The sequence below is a fragment of the Onychomys torridus genome, chromosome X (genome assembly GCF_903995425.1).
Source record: "Onychomys torridus chromosome X, mOncTor1.1, whole genome shotgun sequence".
Taxonomy (NCBI): domain Eukaryota; kingdom Metazoa; phylum Chordata; class Mammalia; order Rodentia; family Cricetidae; genus Onychomys; species Onychomys torridus.
This window is the reverse complement of record NC_050466.1, coordinates 116016095-116036720: the sequence shown is the minus strand read 5'-3', so window position 1 is coordinate 116036720 and position 20626 is coordinate 116016095. Positions and strand designations below refer to the sequence as shown.

General features: G+C 38.9%; 1 protein-coding gene across 4 annotated transcripts in view; it reads right to left on the bottom strand.

Moving 5' to 3' along the window:
- Positions 1 to 20626, bottom strand: part of Cstf2 (cleavage stimulation factor subunit 2) — a 31304-nt gene that overhangs the window by 7936 nt on the left and 2742 nt on the right. The window contains exons 4-13 of one of the 4 annotated variants that reach the window (XM_036175053.1): positions 20042 to 20178; positions 19403 to 19522; positions 19155 to 19292; positions 15419 to 15539; positions 13077 to 13142; positions 11876 to 11938; positions 6831 to 6890; positions 6046 to 6187; positions 4906 to 5090; positions 4420 to 4712 (exon numbers count right to left, since the gene is read on the bottom strand). In XM_036175053.1, coding sequence (XP_036030946.1) covers positions 4420 to 4712; positions 4906 to 5090; positions 6046 to 6187; positions 6831 to 6890; positions 11876 to 11938; positions 13077 to 13142; positions 15419 to 15539; positions 19155 to 19292; positions 19403 to 19522; positions 20042 to 20178 — 1325 coding nt within the window. The remainder of the gene's footprint in view (positions 1 to 4419; positions 4713 to 4905; positions 5091 to 6045; positions 6188 to 6830; positions 6891 to 11875; positions 11939 to 13076; positions 13143 to 15418; positions 15540 to 19154; positions 19293 to 19402; positions 19523 to 20041; positions 20179 to 20626) is intronic. The other 3 variants (XM_036175054.1, XM_036175055.1, XM_036175056.1) reach the window with 3 other exon arrangements.

Below are 20626 nucleotides of genomic sequence, written 5' to 3'. Positions count from 1 at the left end.
TTCAATTCCCAGCACCCACATGGTAGCTCATAACTATCTAATGACATCTGGTGCCCTCTTCTGGCCTGCAGGCACACATGCAGACAGAGCACTGTATACATAATAAATCTTTAAAAAAAATCTGAATGCTTATTTACCATGGAGTGGCACTATTTGAAAGGATTAGGAGGTATAGCATGTTGGAAGTAGTGCATCACCGGGGTGGGGGTGGGGGTGGGGTAAGGAGCAGGTTTCAAAATCTCATGCCAACCCAGTATCTCCCTCTGCCGGTGGATCAGGATGTAGCTCTCATCTACTTCACCAGCACCATGCATACCATGCATGCCATGCCTGCTGCCATGCTTCCCACCATGATAATGATGATGCTGGGACTAAACCTCTCAAACTGTAAGCAAGTCCTCAATGAAATGCTAAGAGTTGTTGTGGTCATGGTATCTCTTCACAACAACAGAACAGTAACAACATAAATTGGTACCAGGGAGTGGTGCTGTGACAGGCCTGATCATGCTGCTTGTTGGCAGAATATGGGAGAGTCTGGACTAGAAAAGTGGTTGGGTGCATTAAGCAGTGCTTAATGGGCCATCTTAAGAGGAGCATAGAAAATAGTGCTGAGGGTGGTTTGAACTGTGGAGGCCCGGCTCAAAAAGTTTCAGAGGGGAAAGAACAATTAGTAAATTGCCTAAGACCATTCTTGTAACATTTTGGCAAACAATGTAGCTGTTTTTGCCTGAGTCTTAAAAATCTGCCTGAGGCTAAATTGAACAGTTTTGGATTAATGGCACTAGCAGAGATTTTAACACTGCCAAATATTGACTGTGTCATGTGATTATTAGTGGCCACTCTTATGCAGATATATAATGAAAAGAATTGAGCTGAGAAAGGAAAAATATAAAATGTACAGTTTGAGGAGAAAAGAAGCACCAGAAAGTGTAATGGAGCTAATCTCAAGTGTTCAAGGAGATAAAAAATTTAAAGAAAAGCCTGATGCTAAATGGAATAAAGGGAGTGGTGACCTCAGGGCAAGACCCTACCCAGCTAATCTTCAATTTTTGAAAAAGAATTAGAGAAAAGCATAAATAGTAAAGGAAACAATCAACAAAAAGCTGATGCAAATGTACATGAACAAGGAGGTCTAATTGCAGCCCCATCAAGCAGCAGAACTTGGCAGCTTTGGCCACAAGTCAATCATACAAAAAAGGGGTTGTAGAATCTCCCTCTGAGGCTAAGGAAAGCTGCTGAGGCCAGGCACGTTCAAAGGTGTCCTTGTATGGAGGCATAGAGAGGTCATTATGTGAAATTGTGATGTGAAGCCTGGATTTCAATGGAGACTCCAAGACGTTGAAGACATCAGAGTCGTGGGATATCTGCCAAGAAAAGCTGCAGATTGGGTGTGGATCCAGCCCAAGAGAGAACTGTGCTGCAGTCAACATGGTGGAAAGGAGTTTGGAATTTGCCCAGTTGATTTTCAGTCTTTCTTTGGTCCAGTATTTTCTCACTCTGCTCCCTTTCTTCCCTTTAGAAATGGTACTGTACATTTTGTGTCAGTGTATGTTGGAGGTGAGTGATCGATCTTTTTATTTTTATTTTATGGGTTTACAATTAAAAAATTGCCATGAGTCTCAGAAGAGACTGAATTTTTGAACAGTGTTGAGACTGTGATAGACTATGGGGACTTTTGAAGTAGGACTGAATGCATTTTTTGTATTATGATATAGCTATGAGCCAATGGAAGCCAGGGAGTCAAATGTGGTGGTATGAGTAAAAATGCTCCCCACAGGCTCATATGGTTGAATGCTGATTTACCAGGGAGCAGCACTATTTCAAAGGATTAGGAAGTATGGCCTTGTTGGAGGAAGTGGGTCACTGGGGGGATGGGCTTTTGAGGTTTCAAAAGCACCAAGCCCAGTATCTCCCTTTAGGCCTATGGATCAGGATATAGCTCTCATCTACTTCTCCAGCACCACATATGTCATGCCTGCTGCCATGCTTCCTTCCCATCATGGTAATAGAACTAAACCTGTGAAACAGGAAGCAAGCTCTCAATTAAATGTGTTCTTTTATAAGCATTGCCACTGTCATCATGTCTCTTCACAGCAACAATAACTAAGATACCTGGAACACTCATTCACATGCATCAGCTCTTTTCTAAGACACTGGATACATGAAGCAGTGGCACATAGAGGATGCTGAATTAAAACCACTGTCCCGTCTATATAACACTTGTGTCAACCTTAATGATCTATTATGGATATGAACCACCTTTGGCTACACTCACTTAGGAATTTACTAATAATGATCAAATACCAATCTGAGACACTGTAGTATGAAAAACTACCCCAAACTTGCCAGTTGAAGTTTCCAGGAGTACCTGTACTAGGCAGATGTTGGTTGGCCTAAGACAGTTCCAATTTATGCTTTTGTCTCAAGAGTAAATTAACAACACTTTCATTCTTGAATGTGTTCTTTGTATGACAAATTACATAACCACCCTAGTAATAAGCCTTTTAACTACAATGCTTCTAACTGCATGGACTGGAGTTAAATTTAAAATGTGATTTAAAGTGATATATGAAGGCCACATTAAGTTTAAAAAAACAAACATCAAAAAAAGGATATCAGTAGAAAGCTACACTAAAAATATCAGGTAAGCCAGATGTGGTGGTGCATGCCTTTAATTCTAGCACTCCCAAGACAAAGGCAAGCAAATCTCAGTGAGTTCAAGGCCAGCCCAGTATATTCAGAAAGTTACAGGTCAACCAGGGCTATACAAAGAGACTCTGTCTCAAAAAATAATCTAATAAAAGCAACTGTCTATCACAAGTGAGAAATACAGAAGAAAAAGTGAGGTTCTGAACACAACACTTTTATAGATAACTTGGATGTATTATTTATATATTTACTGAATTACATTGCTAAAAATGTAAAAAAGTATCAATTTGAAGTTCTTATTTTTTCTATGTTGGATCTAACTGGCTTTACAGACTTTTAATAAAAACTACATTGGTCTGTGGATATAGCTCACTGGTAGATTATTAAGCATTTGTGAGGTGCTATGTTAAATCTTAGCATCACAAAACCAAATTAAAAAAACCCACAACAACAAAAACCCTAGCATTATAAAGTACTGAATTCAAGCATTAGCAGAGAAAAAGGAGCCAAGATATTAGCCATCATTTTCAATGTCTTTGTCCAGACTCCTCAGGAGAATTACATAAGCACAGTGTGTAGTTAGTTGGTTTCTCTCTCCTCAGCTGGTATGCCAAGACTTTGCTGTTCACATTACTATATCCCCAGTACTATTCTTGGTATTCAGTAGATGCTCAATAAATTAAGTATTGAAAGGATATATAAAAACATGTGTGTTATGAGACTATTGACCAGAGAGGGTGCAACAAAAATCAAAGCCCACAAACACATTTTTTTAAAGCAAAACTTGAAATATAACAGAAAATTTTTATTCTCTCTATATATACCAATAAAAAGTCCTATTTGTTATCTCAAATTGAAGAGGATCAGTAAACATCCACACACAGAGACACATATACACACACAAAAGACAGAGGAGTAGAACAGAAGAGCAAGCTGTATCCTTGCTCTGTCATTGTTTTAGTGAGGTGAATTTGGTGAAGTCACCGGACTTTCCGGCCTTCAGCTTCCAAACCTATAAAATGAGAGCACTGGATGGTGGACAAGCTGCATTCTAGTTTTGATATTTCTTTCTCTCTCCTCCTTTTTCTCTCCCACCCCCCAATACACTAGAAGACACAGAAACACATGAAAATGGGAAGAGAAATGGAAAAATGAAGGCAGCAACATGTAGAAACTTGGGAAGATACACATATTCTATCTCCCCACAAGTAACTGGAGATGATAAATGAGGAGGTGACTACTACAAAGTACCCATACACACAGATGGAGTGAGGCAAGTGAAGGAGACAGAGACAGACTGCAGTTCCTGAACTGTATGCAGATTGCCTTTTCTATGCCACTGTTCATTTAGATGCTGTGATGACAATAAATCCACTCAGGTCTCTGCCACCCTGAGATAATTGAAATGAATACAACTCCTCAAATGCTCTAGTTTAGGGCTACAAACTATAATCATTTTTGAGGTTTTTCAAATGGTCTGAGATCTGCACAAGTCTTTTTTTTGGTGGGGAGGGAGGCTTTGTATGTGATATTGGTTTGTATACCCAGTGCAGAGTACTCCCTGGCCGGTACATTTTCATTTTCAGAGATTCTCTGAATTATGAGAGGCTAGAACACACCCTTCTTGCAAGGGATATGAGAAAGTAAAAGGCGAGCCTAGTCTCTTCTTTCTAACAAGCAGATTCATTTAAGTCAGAAGACAATAAAAATCAGGCTCAGTAAGCAATTCTCGAACACATTAAGATTTTATATAGATGCTACAAGTATTACCTGTCTTGATCCCTGGGGAACGACAGCCCCCATGTTCATTGGATTGGGACCTTGGATTCCACTAGGCATAGGTCCTCTAGGTCCGGGTACTGGGCCTCTGGTATCCATGCCTCTGGCTTCCATGGCACGGGCTTCCATAGCACGGGCCTCCATGGCACGAGCTTCCATGGCACGGGCCTCCATGGCACGAGCTTCCATGGCACGAGCCTCCAGTCCTCTGGCATCCAGTCCTCTGGCCTCCATGGCTCTGGCCTCCAGCCCTCGTGCATCTAATCCTCGGGGATCTCTTCCACCTAGAATGTTGTAAGAAAACCAGTATGTAGCTATTAATTTGTAGTCACATCTCTCCTTTATAGTTTATTAGATTTGTAGGTAAATCGTAAAAATTCTTGCCAAGATTCCTGTCCCATATTAGAGCTGAAGAGAGCCAAGTTCTTCATCAACACATGGCTACTAGCTGGAGTTGTAATGCCATTTCCCCCTTACCTCTAGCATCCATGGGTGGAACCCTCTGATCTAGCATGGGTCCTCTTGGCTCTGCCATTAAAGGTCTGGGCTCAGCTAATGGACCTCCTCTCATGTCATGCGGGGGTGGTCCACGGCCTTCATGGCCAGGAACATGGTGCATGGGTGGGCCCTGATGAGGTGGTGGTGGTGGTCCCAGATATGCTCTAGAGATGAAGAAAAATGACATATTTTAAAGCAGAATGTACCAATATTGAAATGCCAATCAGATCAGTATGCAGACATCTAACAGAAACTGATACAAACATCAGTAAATACATGGTAATAAGAAAGTAACATCAAGGGGTTGGGGATTTAGTTCAGTGGTAGAGTGCTTGCCTAGCAAGCGCAAGGCCCTGGGTTTGGTCCTCAGCTGGGGGGGGGGGGAGTAACATCATATGGATCAAAGGAAAACTACAGAATGTAAATTTGTGCATTCTAGAATTTCTTATTTGGCCAGGGCATTCAAAATTAGGGAAGAATTAATGAATGCTTATTACATGCACAATGATTATGCAGCATAATGCTTAGGAATGCAGGTACTGGATTCAGAGAGAATGGTTGAAATCTAGGTCTCACCATTTGTTAGCTGTGTGATCTGGGTCACTAACTTAACCTCTATATGCTTTAGTTTCTTTACCTATAAAATAGGACTAATAATACTCATTTCTAAGGTTATATTATATAGATTTATCTGTCTCTCTGTCTTCGAGGGGCTGAGGATTGAAGCCAGGGCCTTGCTAATATTAGGCAAGTGCTCTATCACTGGTGTTACACCCCCAGCCTAAGGCAGATTCAATGAGGTGATTTAAGTACTTAGAGAAAAGCCAGAGGTATGATCAACAACTATTGTCATTAATAGTACCATTACCTCACAGTTTCCTTGTTTAGGTATACAGAACTAGAATTTTCAATTTCTGAAAATATGGTAGTCATAGTTGGCTCAAAGTTACCTTCTTAATTATACAATTATGCTTTAGGAAGTCTTGGACAATAGCTACAGGTACTTACGTATCTTTTGAAGTAGGCAAACAGGTACAACTCTGTTCCAGAAAGAGTTTGCTTTCAATGTAAGGAAAATTTCCACCTTCTCAAGCTGTTTCCTTCTAAATCAGTACTTACCTAGGCTCTACCTCTCCAGTCACAGACATTAAAGTGCCTCCCCGTGGGTCATTGGGGGCATCTCCTAACAGACCACGAGGAGTTGGGACGTTAGCAGGCAAGGCTCCACGCTGCATAGCTGCTCTGGGGTCTTGCATGGGCACTGACAAGGAAACAAACAGGGAGTTAGTGCTGGGAAAGACATATAAGGAAACAAGAAATGACTCTATACTACTGACAATGTAATTTGGACACCTTAGAGTGGGTGAAACCTCACCACAGGAGAATCCTCTTGCAGCTCAAGAACAGAAGCAGGGTATAGGCAGAATCGGTGCCATGTCAGAGGTATGGATGGAATCTATAAAGAGCAAACTGGGGAGCAACCTGCCAAGGACTAGCATGTGACCTCAAGAAACTTTTGATCCTGGTTTTCTTTCTAATCAATCTTAGTTTGAGGACCAGAGTCACAAAAGAGAGATAGGGTCTTGGCATATGAACACTGCCATAGCTCTGCAAGAACCTGCTGTCTCCTTACAGACTGCTATTCCATCCAAGCCTCCTGACACCAGTGGGGAGGAAGCAGAGCCTCAGACAGATGCTCATATCATCCATGTTCTCTGCCCTGTGTGAAGAGGTCAATCTTAGGTTTGTGGCCTCAAGAGAAAAAAAAAAACCCCACAAAAAACCCCAAAACACTACCCTTTTGGGGTCCTGAACGTGAGGATGACTACTAAGCCGCTCTTTTCCTTTCAACATCCCACCCTGAACAACATAAGCAAAAGGAAACCTGCAGATACAATGGGTACCTTGAACTCGCTCAATTGATGCAGGCCCGGCGGGTCCCACGGGCGAGTGCTGTAGGGTTCCTAGGTGTGCAGTAAGTTCAAAAGGAGAAATAGCAGACACTTAAAATAGCTTGAACATACAAAGGAACATACACATACAGAGGGAGACTGGAGGTTTATACATGTCAGTAAAAAGCCAAGAGTGTATTAGTTTGCCCCAGCCTATAAAACTTCCTAAACTACAGGAGGCCTATGTCTTATCCAACAGTTCCACTTTGACCAGGCCTCTTTCTTAGAGAAACCTATGGGCTGGTTTACTTTAGGCAAGAATAACCAGCAAGTCTGGACTCTCCTTTCTGTTGCTACAGCATTTTCTTTTATGTCTTCCTGTACATTAAGAAGAAAAAAAAGAAATTAGAGAAAAATATATTTTCTTAAGTAAAACAGGAAAGAAATTCCAATGAACATGACATGAGATTTATCACGAAGAGGCCGTAACAGAAGTGAGGCAATACTAATTTTGTCTTAAAAGTCTAAAAATTTCTGTCAAAAAATATTAAATGGGTAAATGCAGCTGATGAACTTTGGATGTGTAGCTGGAGAGCTTCTCTCTGGGTCTTGCCAAGCCCCCATGGGCGCCAAATATAGATGTAACAGTCTTATTAAATAAGAAACACAGAGTCGGAAAAAAAAGGGTGAGGGTGGGGGGAAAAAGGGGGGTGGGGGGAAAAAAAGAAACACAGAGCCAAATGCAGAGTTAAAAGCCCAAGAGGTCAGAGCAGTAGCTGAGAACTGAGACTAAAACCCTTTCTTACCCCTCATTGCCGCTGCCACCCTTCCCCTCTGAAAAAGACCTATTTCCTGTGTATCTGTCTTTTTATTGACTTTCTGTTCTGCCTTCTCATTGGTAGTAAACCCAATCACATGACCTCCTCGTCACTGCCTGTCTATACAGACCTCCAGGTCTCTATGGTTGGTATTGAGACAAAAGTGTGTGTCTCCATGCTGGTGGTGTCCTTGAACACACAGAGATATTCCTGTCATGTGATCGGGATTAAGTGCATGTGCCACCACTGCCAGACTTCTGCTTTAGTACTAACTGCTGCAGTTTAAAGCAACAGTTACACAATAAGGCAGATTAAGATGTAACAAGACTTTAAATGGTTTACAATATATGTAAAAATGTATGTAGCCTTGAAAGAGAAAAAGAAATATGTGCAGTTATATAATCAGATAGTTTTTAAAATAAAGCCTTTAAAGACACAGTAAAGGCAGTATCAAAAAATAAGCCACATAAAGATGGATATTACACAGAGAATCTGGATTGTGTTGTCTTTGGGATTCTTAACTGCAGAAAAACATTTGATTGCAAAAGCTGTTGAGTTAAGCCAATATGTGTATTTTAAAGATACCTTGACTTCAAAATTTGGATCTAAGGATATGTTGCTTTGAAAAGGATGCTCTGCTTTTGTTTCCACAGAAAGCCAGAGGCTATGGATTTGTTCCAGATGCTACACCCTCATGGACTACTCCATAATTCTAATATTTTCTTTATGGCCTCATAAGATACAGCGCCCCCTTTCAGCAGGAAATAGTAAGAGAAGCTACGCCCAAACTCCCCAATATACCAAGCTGGCTTTGGAGATGGAATTGGCTCACTCCTTCTCTAAACCCAGGCATATTGCTAAAAGAAAAGGTTAAGAGATTCTTGTGTCCCAAATCAGAAGAGTCCTCTGGTGTGGGACAGGGAAAAATCAATATTTTTATTTAAAACAGGTTGATTATAAATGCAATCTCTTTCTAAATAAGAAAAGGGGATATGATATAGGTATGATAAGATGAAGGGTAGATTATTGAATCTACTTTTAAAATGTTTTACATTGCTATGGATTTTAGTTTATTATTACAAGTTTAAACTTAATTTTGTTAGTCTGTATATATATTTCTATTCTCATTTGAGGTTATTATGTTTATCTAACTCATTTAGATTGTAATAGATAATTAAAAAATACAGATTAACAATTAGTCTTCTATGATAGTCAAACTTATAGTCATGTTAAGTTTTCTAGGTACACATAGATATAATTCAATTAGGTAGGTAATCTTCAAACACTTCAAAGACCTACAGAATATGGCATTTAAAATGTTTTTAAAATTTAGACTTTCTGGACAGTGAGACATGCCTGCTCCTGGCGGCACTGGATTTACTTCAGAGAAGGAGGATGGACAAAGACACTATATAGAGTTTATCTTCACCTTGGCAAAAATAGCCATTTGGGCAAGAAACTGTTCTTGCCTGGACTGCTTGGTCAACTGGACATGCAGGACCCATAGGAAGGTGACCACTGAACTTTGCTTGGCAAAATGGTCCTTCAGGTTCCTGCTTTGCAGAGGAAACTGCCAAACATTCTACAAGACGCAGAGAAAAATGACTGAGACACTCTAGACCTGTGGGTTGAAGACAGATGCCCCAATTTTACAAAGGAACTTTGGATGACTGTCCATGTTGCCAGCTGTCTCTGTCTACTCTCGGAAGACTCCTGAAAGTTGCTTGTGTCCATCTCCCATTTCTCAGTTAATGTTATATCCTTCTGAGGTCTTTGATGTAGTTGAAGACTAGATAGTTATAATTTTCCTTAGTTATGATAAAAGATAAGTTAGATATGAAACCTTAGACTCACAAATATAGGATAGATAGGATATCTTCTTTAATTTTGCCAAATATCAGTAGACTAGATATTATAACTATAATTCTTGCTTGATAATTGTTTTGTTATATATAATTTTACTATGTGAAAGTTAAAACCTTCCTTTTGGAAAAAAAAGAAAAGGAGAAGTGTTGTGGATATCGCTCTGTATAAATAAAATACTGATTGGCCAGTAGCCAGGCAGGAAGTATAGGCAGGAGAAGCAGAGAAGAGAATTCTGGGAAGTCGAAGGCTGAGGCAGAGAGATGGTGCCAGCCACCGCCATGAGAAGATATTAAGATACCAGTAAGCCACAAGCCACATGGCAACTTATAGATTAATAGAAATGGGTTGATTTAAGATATAAGAAAAGTTAGCAAGAATCCTGCCAAGGCCATACAGTTTATAAGTAATATAAGTCTCTGTGTGTTTACTTGGTTGGGTCTGAGCAGCTGCGGGACTGGCGGGTGAGAGAGATTTGTCCTGAATGTGGGCCAGGCAGGACCAGGAAAACTTCAGCTACATAGATGAGGAAAGAATATCACTTTAAATGAAATAGCCTACTATGGCAAGTCTATGATTATAAAAAAAATGACAAAGATTAATGAGCTGACAACATTAAACAACTCAGGAGGTGGGAAAGCAAAAATCACTGTCTCAAATATTTGTCACAATTACAAATATGCACACTAAACAAGGATTCCAGGCAAGACAAGTCTGATCACAAATGAAAACAGTTTCCTATGCTGGGTACTGAAGGAAATTGCTAAAACTCATTTCACTTTCATCTTTGTGTCAACAGATCCTTGAAATACTTTTAAAATTTCAGTCAATTCCTTTTGGTAATTCTTAGCAGAAAGATGGGGCTAAATTCCACTAGGAAGGAAGAAGTCTGATAGAAGTATGTGGTAAATGGCTGAGGGATTAAATAAGACTAAGGGCCGAGGAAGAGGGAGAGATGTGAGTGATGGAAGCATAAGCCCTTATTACTACTGCAGAGACACTCTGGGGGAGATGTTCTGACAGTAATGGGATGGGAGTACACAGCAGCACAGAAGCATGGGATACTTTAGCAGGAAGATGACATGTTTGGCCAGAAGTTTGTCTTGTTGCCATTCATCTGGTAAGACAGGTTGAGACTCATCATTTCAATCACCAATCACTGTGTACAAACCATGGGCCTGTATCTTAATATCTTGCTTTTGAAGTAGGTTTCTCTTGTAGGGAATCAGCTTAGAAGAAAAACATTAAGCCCGTCTGTTCTTGTCCAAAGCAATCTAATCCCAACACAGGAGGAATCTAATGAGTAAGTACAGTATTTGGAAAATTCATTCTGAAATTAACACTGGCAGTATAGAATGATGGGAAGAGGGCAGATTTTGTTATTATTACTTTCTTTTTGGTTTTTCGAGACAGGGTATCTTTGTGTAGCTCCGATGTCCTTGAACTCACAGAGATCCACCTGCCTCTGCCTCCCAAGCGCTGGGATTAAAGGTGTGCACCACCACTGCTCAGCAAGGGCAGATTTTAGATTCAGAGATTTTAATTTTTAAGTCAAAAGAGAAGAGCACCAGATTCAGGCCATAATACTCAGATATGAGTATGCACTTACCACATCCCACTGAGAAACTTAAAATCCTCGTGCTTCCATTTCCTTACCTGTAAAACTGAGGCACTGCCACCTAACTCCCGAGGTTGTCTATGGAAATGGAAGTGACTGAGTATTTACAGTATACATTCAGTTTCCTTTTTTCTATAGTCTTGTTTTTAATCAAACTACTGTACTTTCTTTTCCTTCAGACTCCAATAATATGAGAAAAGAATGCAAAGATTCTGGAAGGGCTGCTGCTCTTATATAGTGCTTTTGCCACATTACAGGAAATACTTTGCAACTATGCTTTACAGACCTCTGCTTTGCTCCCAGTTTGCTAAAGGGTTTACATCTTGACATCTACAGACCCAGTCATATACTATATTCTCACTATTAAAACTTACAAAGTCAACAGCTATTTAGAGATTGAGAACACAATAATGGAGTTGTAGGACCGTCAGGAAACAAAGGATGAATTTGTCACATCACTGATTCTTATTGAGCTAGGCTCTAAATAGCCCCTGTGGAAAGTATGGACCAATAGACGTTTTGCTGACCATAGAAACATTCTACATCTGCAATGTCCAGTGTGGTCTTCATTAGCACGTGTGGCTATTGAGCACTTCGAATGCAATTTTGTTCCCAGGAAATAAGAACGTTAGGTGTTACTTAATTTGAACTTAATTTTAATTAATCTTTAAATTGCCACTGGTGGCTGACACATGAGACAGTGCAGATATGGAACATTTCCATGTTCAGTATATATACAACAGATATTTAACATTTACCTTGTCCTCGTTCCAAGGGCACTGGTCCACCTCCTTGCATTCCAACTTGGGCTTGCATGACTCCTAGAAAATAAAGGGCAGGGAAAAAACATAAATTGAGTCTGTAGAAAAAACAACAACAGTGGCCGAGTTTACAAATGTCATCATTTTCCCCCCACATGGAGAAACCGATGATGGAAGGTGATAACTACCATTCAGCAATGCAGTGAAACAGAAGATGAAGTTTGTCAGTATGTCACACTTCCATGACAAGTGAGTTCAGAAGGAGTATTTCATTTAAATTACCAAAATGGTGGCAGAAAGCCCTATAGGAAAACAATGCCTCTTACCCACAAGACTCTTCTCATGGGAGGCAGTATCACTCTTAGGGTATTTTATAAATGTGTGGGTATATTATTTAGTTATGACAAAGCTTTTGGAGGGCACAGTTAACCCTGAATGAGATGGTACCAGGAATACTAGGTGGCCTACAAAGTGATAGTAGGCCTACAAATGAGATAGTCCCACAAAATCAAGATTTATCTTGTGTCTGAAAACCCCACCCCTTTTTTTTGCCGGAGCTGAGGATCCTACCTAGGGCCTCAAGCGCTCTACCACTGAGCTAAATCCCCAACCACCTAAAAAAACTTTTAAATGACTCACTGAACATTCATACAAAGGAAAAGTTGCCTGATGCCATCTCAATCTAGATTCTGAGTCTGTTGTATTCATGAACACAAAAGTCCTATGTGCTGCTGTTTTAGTATATAGAGACACTGACTTTCCTGGAAATGCAATACTGAGTACATTATGGAGACTGCAATTTGTTTTAAGAGTTTTAGTATGATTTTTCACTATTTAGGGAAACCATATCAATAGTCCTTGTGGTATCTGAATTATCAAAGCAAATATCACTGTAAATTTTTAGTTTTTACATTAATGGGATAGACGTAAAAACCTATTACATTTTGTTTACTAACTCTACCTGGACATTTATATACTAATTTTTGATCATAAATTAATTTTCTTTTATTTTTTGTTTCTATTGTAATTAGGGCATAATATTAATTTTTTGAGGTCATATTACAAAGGCTGTATCATCTGTGCACTACATTTCAGGACAGTAAAGCCACTGCAAAATATCTATTATAAAAAGGAGAACCTATGGTCTGCACTAACCAGATGGGGTATGATGACTACTATATAAAGAATAATCACGCACCACAAATCCTTGACTGGTCCCTTCCACATAGCAATAATTCTGTTTTCCTCAAAGGAGCAAGATATGCTGTTGAGTGGGGACAAAAGGCAAGCTGATTTGTTTGCAGTTCATGGATACTTCCTTAAAATAGAAAGTACACATCACATTGTCCCTATCTCACTGAATATGCTAAGCACTAACGTTATGGATTAAGTGCCCAGAGAACTGGGTGTTAGCCCAACTCTTGCTACTAAATATTGGTGATTCTGAACAAGGGACTCAATGAAAGTACTATATGCCCAGTTTCCTCATCTGTAAAATGAACAGGTTGTTCCAAATAGTAGTCCTCAGAAGGTGGTCCCCAGTCAGACAAGCCATATCACTATCAACAAGAAAAATGTGAATACTGCAAATTCTCAGGTTCTGCACCTCAGATTTATTAAATTGTAGTTTGGCAGCAGGGACCATCAATCTGCATTTTATAGGCCCTTCAGGTGATTCTAACACATATTAAAGTCGGAAACCACTGATCTAAAAGATCTCAAAGCTTCCTTCCAGCCATTATGTTCCATTCCATTGAATCCAGACCAATTACCAACACAATACAAAGGTTAGGATCTGAGGAAAAGATAGCAGAAGGCATTATGAGCATAATTTCCCACATAAAGAAATCATCACATAACACCTTTTTTTTTTTTGTAAAGGCTAAATCCCCAGTGGTGGAATTGGTGGTCAGAATATAGAAATTTTTCATGTTGTATTACTTTCTTGAAAGATTGAAAACCTTCCTATTTCTATCAAATATTGTCCTCTTCTTTGAAACTTGACACTGATAGGTATAAATGGCATTTTGTTTTTACTTAATTTTTAATTCCTAAACTATAAAGGCAGCTGTTTTTGTTGGTCATTTGGTTTTGCTTTTACAAAGCTCTTAACAGTTTCTTCCTGCACTTTTCTATAGGTTGTTTTTCCTCTTCTTATCAATTTTCAAAGACTGTAGAATAGCTCAAAAAATTCCCAAGTTTTAATGAATTCATAAATATAAATACTATAAGCTCAAAAACATCCCTTGAAAGTTAATTATTTTAATGTTTTTGTTTATACTCAGTTTTTGGTTTTTGTGTTTTTGGAGGGTGTTTTGATTGGTAAGACTTTTTTGTGCTTGGTGCTGGGGACTGAACATGGGCCTTTGCACATGGTAGACAAGTGCTTTACCACTGAGCTGCACTGCCATCTTCATCAATTTCCTCTTCTTGCTGTCTTGTGCTTTATTATTTTTCTAATTAATTAGTACCAGTATGGAATTTACTTTTTAGTAACATAGATATTTAGAATATTCATTTTCTTTTAGGTACCACCTTACTCTTTCTCATACCTATTTGTATGGAATATAAATATATATTACTTTTGTTTTAAATTACACTATTAGAATTTTTATTTTCTCTTTAAATAGCTATAGTATGTTCCTTAATTTTCCAAGTCAAAATTTCTTCCCACTCACTTTTGTTTTGTTTTGTTTTTGAGACAGCATTTCTCTGTGTAGTCCTGGCTGTCCTGGATCTCACTATGTAGACCAGGCTGGCCTTGAACTCACAGAGATCCAAGTGCTGGGATTAAAGGTGTGTGCCACTACCACCCCTCCTACTCACCTTTTAATTATTTATTTCTAATTTTACTGGTTTAAAATCAAACAATGTGATCTATAAAAATCTCTACTGCCTCAAATTTGTTAAATTTAATTCATGGCTAAGTACATGGTCTTTTTTTTAAGGGTTCTATGTCATTTGGAGAGGAGTATACTCCACACTGCAGCCAAGAGATGTAAGGTTATCTCTAAATATTAAGTGGAGTTGTTGATCCTATTATCTATTGAATATGTATAGCTAATTTTCATTCATTAGGACAAGATTACTCAAGATGTCCAGAGAGGGTACTGATCAATAGCCTATGTTAGCATTTCATGACAACGTAAGTACAGAAATAGAGAACAGGTATTTAGAAATCTCTATGAATCTGACACTGTTGTGACATCCAAGTGTATGTCATACTAGCACACTTGTCTCACTTAAGTAAGAACTCATTTATCTGGGATTGATGGCATATGCCTCTAATCCCAGCACTTAGGCATCTGAAGGAGGGGGATTTGCAAGTTTGAGGCTAGCCCCAGCTACACAGCAAGACATTTTCTTCCAAACAATACAAAACAAAGAAGAAATCATCTAGCTTCCTCAGCCTAGACTACATGGTATAGCTACACATCTATTTTATATCAAGATCCTATTAAATAATTGGCTGCACTTCAGTAGTTGCTACTATAAAACCTCAGCAAAATAACAAAAGGGTAAAGACTCTTAACTGATTACCTGCAGGGGCTAAGGAACCAGGGCCAGGACCTGCTACAGCTGCTGTCATTTGCACTGGGGCTGGAACTCCACCTGGCATAGAAGCTTGCATCAGAGGTGCACCATTAACATGCATTCCGCCCTAACCAAGAGGAAAACAAGTGTGAGCATGTCTCTGCAGACTCAAAACATTTAGTCTATGGCCCTAAGTTTCTCTTAAAATTGGTAGCTCCAAGAGTCTGCCAAATAGCGTTTTTGTGTATGTCTTCTATTAACATTAGGTTTATCACATACTCTGAATTCCACAGAAGCAAATTGCAGTACGTAACTTGAGCCTGGTTATGTGAATGCAGTTAAGATGGAGCATATGCCTAACGTAGAGACTAGTGTAGGAAATTAAGTCTTATTCATTGGCCAGGAAGCAAGTAAAACCCGTTCTTGACTTCACTGACTGGCACCCAACAATAAGAGTTTTTAAAGATGCCTTATACTCCACAAAAAGGGACTGAAACTTCAAAAAAATGTCTTGCTCGTACTCTACATTTTTATGAAAAAAAATTTCCAAGCTTTAATAACTTCTGTCCTTGGATGTAACTTTCTTGGGGGTATGTGTCAATTTTAAATGATACATTAAACTGCCTGAGAGAAAAGATATGCAATATCATTCCCTAGAGAACTATGCACATCTTTGGAATGTGAATAACTGCAAAGAATAAAGAGTTTTAAAAGAATCGAATACACGAGCACCAAAAAGAAGAATGTTTGCAGTCTGAGTTCAGTAGTATCCCACTTTCTGCATGTCTCTGCAGTCTGTGTATAGTACAACATTTTAGTAATAAAGAAGTGAGGAATGAGATTCAGAGTAGAGATGTTGCCCACATCTGCTGCTTCTTAAACCAACAGCAGTGGTTTACCTGTTAGATCAAATCCAAAACAGCATGGATCTCAATGGATTGTGACTGGTTCACATGTTCAGTCCTGAACTCATCACTATGAGTGATGATGGCAGAGGGGAGTGAAATGTATTAGCACCCTGCTTTCTTCAGATACATTTCAAGACCTCCAGTGGATATTCAAAGCCTTAGATATTTTTTAACTTGTGTGTATATCATTATTTTACTCCAAGGTTCAATTTAAAGGCTTATAACAATAACTAAAAAATAGAACTACAGCAATACACTGCAATGAAAGTTCTATGAATATTTTAAAAATCACATACAGTTCACTATAATCAAAACTAAACAGAAAAGAGGAAAGTGTACAGTGAGGTGGTTGAAACGGGTCATGAGATTAGCTAGGTTCAGACCCTGATTTGCCACCTATGACTCTTAGACTGGTTGCATTTTCAGTCTTAATTTTCCATTTCTGCAAAATACTTGCAGGGGCTGGAAAACTACTGCTCATTGGCTAAATTCTTCTTTCATCTTTTTGTTGTTGCTGCTGTTTGTTTTTTGAGACAAGGTCTTTCTATATAGTCTTGGCTGTTCTGGAACTTTCTACGTACACCAAGTTGGCCTCAAACTCAAAAATCCAGCTAGCTGCCTCTGCTTCTCAAGTGTTAGGATTAATGGCATGTATCACCAAACTGGCTAAACTTTTTACCAGGTAAAACATTTTTTAAGCCAGAAATAGCAGTGCATGCCTTTAATCCTAGCACTCAGGTGGCAGAGACAGGTGGATCTTTGTGAATTAAGAGGCCAGACTGGTCTACACAGCAAGTTCTAGGACTGTTCCAGAGCTATGTAGTGAGACCTTGTCTAATATATTGTATTTTTTTCTCAAATTTTTTGTGTTCACATATACACTCCAGCATGCATTTGAAGGTCAGAGATCAGAGGATAACTTGTATAAATTCTCTTTCCATTATATGGCTCCTGGGGATTGAACTCAAGATTGTTAAGTGTGGCAATAAGCACCTTTATCTATTAAGCTATCTCGTTATCCATCCATCCATCCAACCATGCATCCATCTATCTAGTGTGCATATGTATATACTATGGCACACTTGAGGATAATTTGAAGGAATACATTTCTCCTTCCACAATGTGTGTCCCAGTGATTGAACTCAGGTTGTCAGGCTTGCACCCTTATTTTCTGAATCATTTTGCAGGCCCCAACCTTTTTTTTTTTTTTTTTTTTTTTTTTTAGTTGGGGTCTCAAATAGCCCAGAATGACTTCAATTTTGCTAGGTAGTCAAGGATGACCTTGAACTCTGATCACCTGCTTTCCTTCTAAGTGCTGAGATTATAGGCACTACCATGCCTGTTTCTTTAAGTGGCTTTATAAGTACGGTTTTCCTGGAATACAGTCACATACTTTTACATATTATCTCACATTGGAGACAATACAGCTTGTAAAGCCAAAGATATTAACTACCTGAGTTTCTGAAGAAAGTGTTTACTAATCTTTGCCCTAAACCATCATTGGATCCATCTACATTATTGACCTTTACCAATCCAGTAGGTGAAAAATGGTGGCTTATTTTAGTTTATATTTTTAGAGTGAATACTTAATTTCAGTTTTGTGAACTGCTTATGCCCATTACTCATTTTTTTCTTACTAATTTATGGGCTTTTTGTTTATGAATATAATATAAACAACATAACCACCTTTGTGGCTTTCAATCACCCCTCATATTTTTCTACTCCTTAAATAACTACTCAGAATTCTTATATGCGTTTAAAATGTTTATATTTGGGCTGGAAAGATGGCTCAATGTTTATAAACACTTGGTTCTCTTGCAGAGGACCTGAGTTCAGTTTCTAGCACCTACATGGAAGCCCAAAATGGTCTATAACTCTAATTCTAGGAAATCTAAATCCTCTTCTGGCCTCCTTGGACACTTCATGCACACAGTGTACTTACATATATGCATAAAAACATACACATAAAATAAATACATACTTTTATATATTGAACTATTTTGGCATTTCACTTAACAGTTTGAGAATGTATGCTGATGCAGATACCCATATGGAGAATGTTCCCATATTTACTTCATTTAACTTTCTGTATGCCGTTATATTTTTTGAGTTATTTGTGTTGATACCACATATTCTTGCCTACCTTACTGCTGGCTGTATGGCATTAAGTTTCTGAATGTCATTCCTATTTATACATGTTATTTACTGAACTGTTTAAAGTTTTCCATTGGATAGATATACCAAATTTTCTTCACTTTTCATTAATGAACATTTCATACGTTTTTAATATTTGCTATTATCATATGGCAATAGACATCTCTGAGCATGACAAAGTACTCTTTATTTAGAATTGGCCTTTTTGTACATCATAATCCCTTTTCCCATTTAGTCTTTAGTGTTTACTTCCTTTTCTTCACAAAAACATCAACCTTGAGATGTATTTCATTTTTATGTCTGTAGGGTACAATCATGCTTTTGAACATATGCTTTTTCCATTGTAACTGCTGACAATGAAGACAGAAAGAATGCCTGCCTCATTCTGCTGCTATGCAGATTTAAATGAGGTAACATAGAGGCTATTGACGTGACAACCACATACCCACAAGAAATTAGCTTATTAGAAAAGGGTTCACAGGAAGGATCTCTGCTTTATTAACTTGGAACAGAATCTACATTCTTTCAGGTGGTATGTGCTCTGCAATCTGGAAATTGCTTTTATGCCTAAAAATTTTAATTACCATCTCTGAATCCTGCTGTTTCTTCTCTCAATATTCTCCTGGAAAGAAAATAACATTTTAAGACAGATAAAAAAATGTTGTGGAATAAAACCCTACCAAAGATTGAGCCTGAGGGGCCTGAGGATTCTGCTGGTTCATTGAAACATTGGGTCCTGAGCCAGGCCCAGCAACATGGACTGGCTGAGGGTTGCCTGAAATCAGCGTTGGGATATTTGTCTGGCGATGCAGAATTTTCTAAAAAGTGAAAAGATACATCTATGAGCTGTTTAACAAGCCAATCAGGCAGGTCCTATCCCACTCAAAGAATACCCTACTATTTCCATACAAGAACCAGAAGCACTCACCAGGGCAATCTCAGGATCCACAATTCTCATCACTACCTGTGCTTGTAGCAAAGCATAAGCCAGCTGTGGATTCTGAAGCAACATGTTTCGTGCTTCCTGGGGACTATTCTGGACACAGAGCTGAGAAGATAAGAAAATTCACCTTCAGGTTCAATATTAAGAATTTAATAATGGTTTGAGCCATTCTATCTCATAAAGGTAATATTCAAGATAATCTGAGTTACTACTGATTTTCTTTTTGGAGACAGTGCCTTATGTATTCCATTCTGGTTTTGAACTGTGACCATTCTGCCTCAGCATTCCAAGTGGTGGCAACTAAAGGCACACAACACCATGCCTGGTGATTCAGCACTGATTTTGATATTGAACAAAAAACCTTGGCCATGGCAGGCAAGAAGAGTCATTTATAATATGGTAATATCACTTATGGGCAAAGCTATAATTTAACATCTACAGGGGGCACAGAAACACAGCTGGACTGTTTGGGCAGGTCTGCTTGTGTATAAAAATAGCTCTGTGTATAAAATGTGGATGAATTTGTTTCTATGGACTCAACTACTTAAGCTCAGGGAATTATGCCCATTACTCCTTGAAAATCTGATGTAAATGGTTTTGTTTATACTCTAATGCTCCCCCCACCTTCATTTGCTTCATCAGCTCAAACATCTGTTCTGGTGGAAGACTAGCAACTGCTTTGCTAATAGATTCAGGGGCATCCTCGGGGCTGATGGTCTCTCCGTAAGGCGACTCAATGACGGGCGCACCAGTGCCAAGGCCTGATTAGGAAGAAAGCACAAGAAAGTCAGGAAGGCCAAGAACCACCTAAGTCACTTTCAAGTGTCTATTTTCCAAGGCTCCTGTGAGCACCCATCAATAACTGCAAATTCTGGAGCTGGAAAGTAAGCCACCCAAAAATGCTGTTTCAGTGAAGCAAAGTGACAGTGTATCTTCTGTTCTTAGAGGACAGCTGGGCCAGTGATAATGCCATTATTGATTTGACAAATCACTTCAGAAGAGAAGCATTTAAACAGACAAAGATGGTAATTTCACCATAGGATTTGTGGAAATGCCTTTAGGCTTAGTGAACCTGAATTTCCCTTAAACTGGAAACCAACTCCTAAGAACAGAAGGATTTCTAAAGCCAAGCTTCTTAAACGTACACATCCTTCCCTCAGGCACCTGGGGTTGTAAGACGCTTTTCATTCAGCTAACTACCTCTGCATC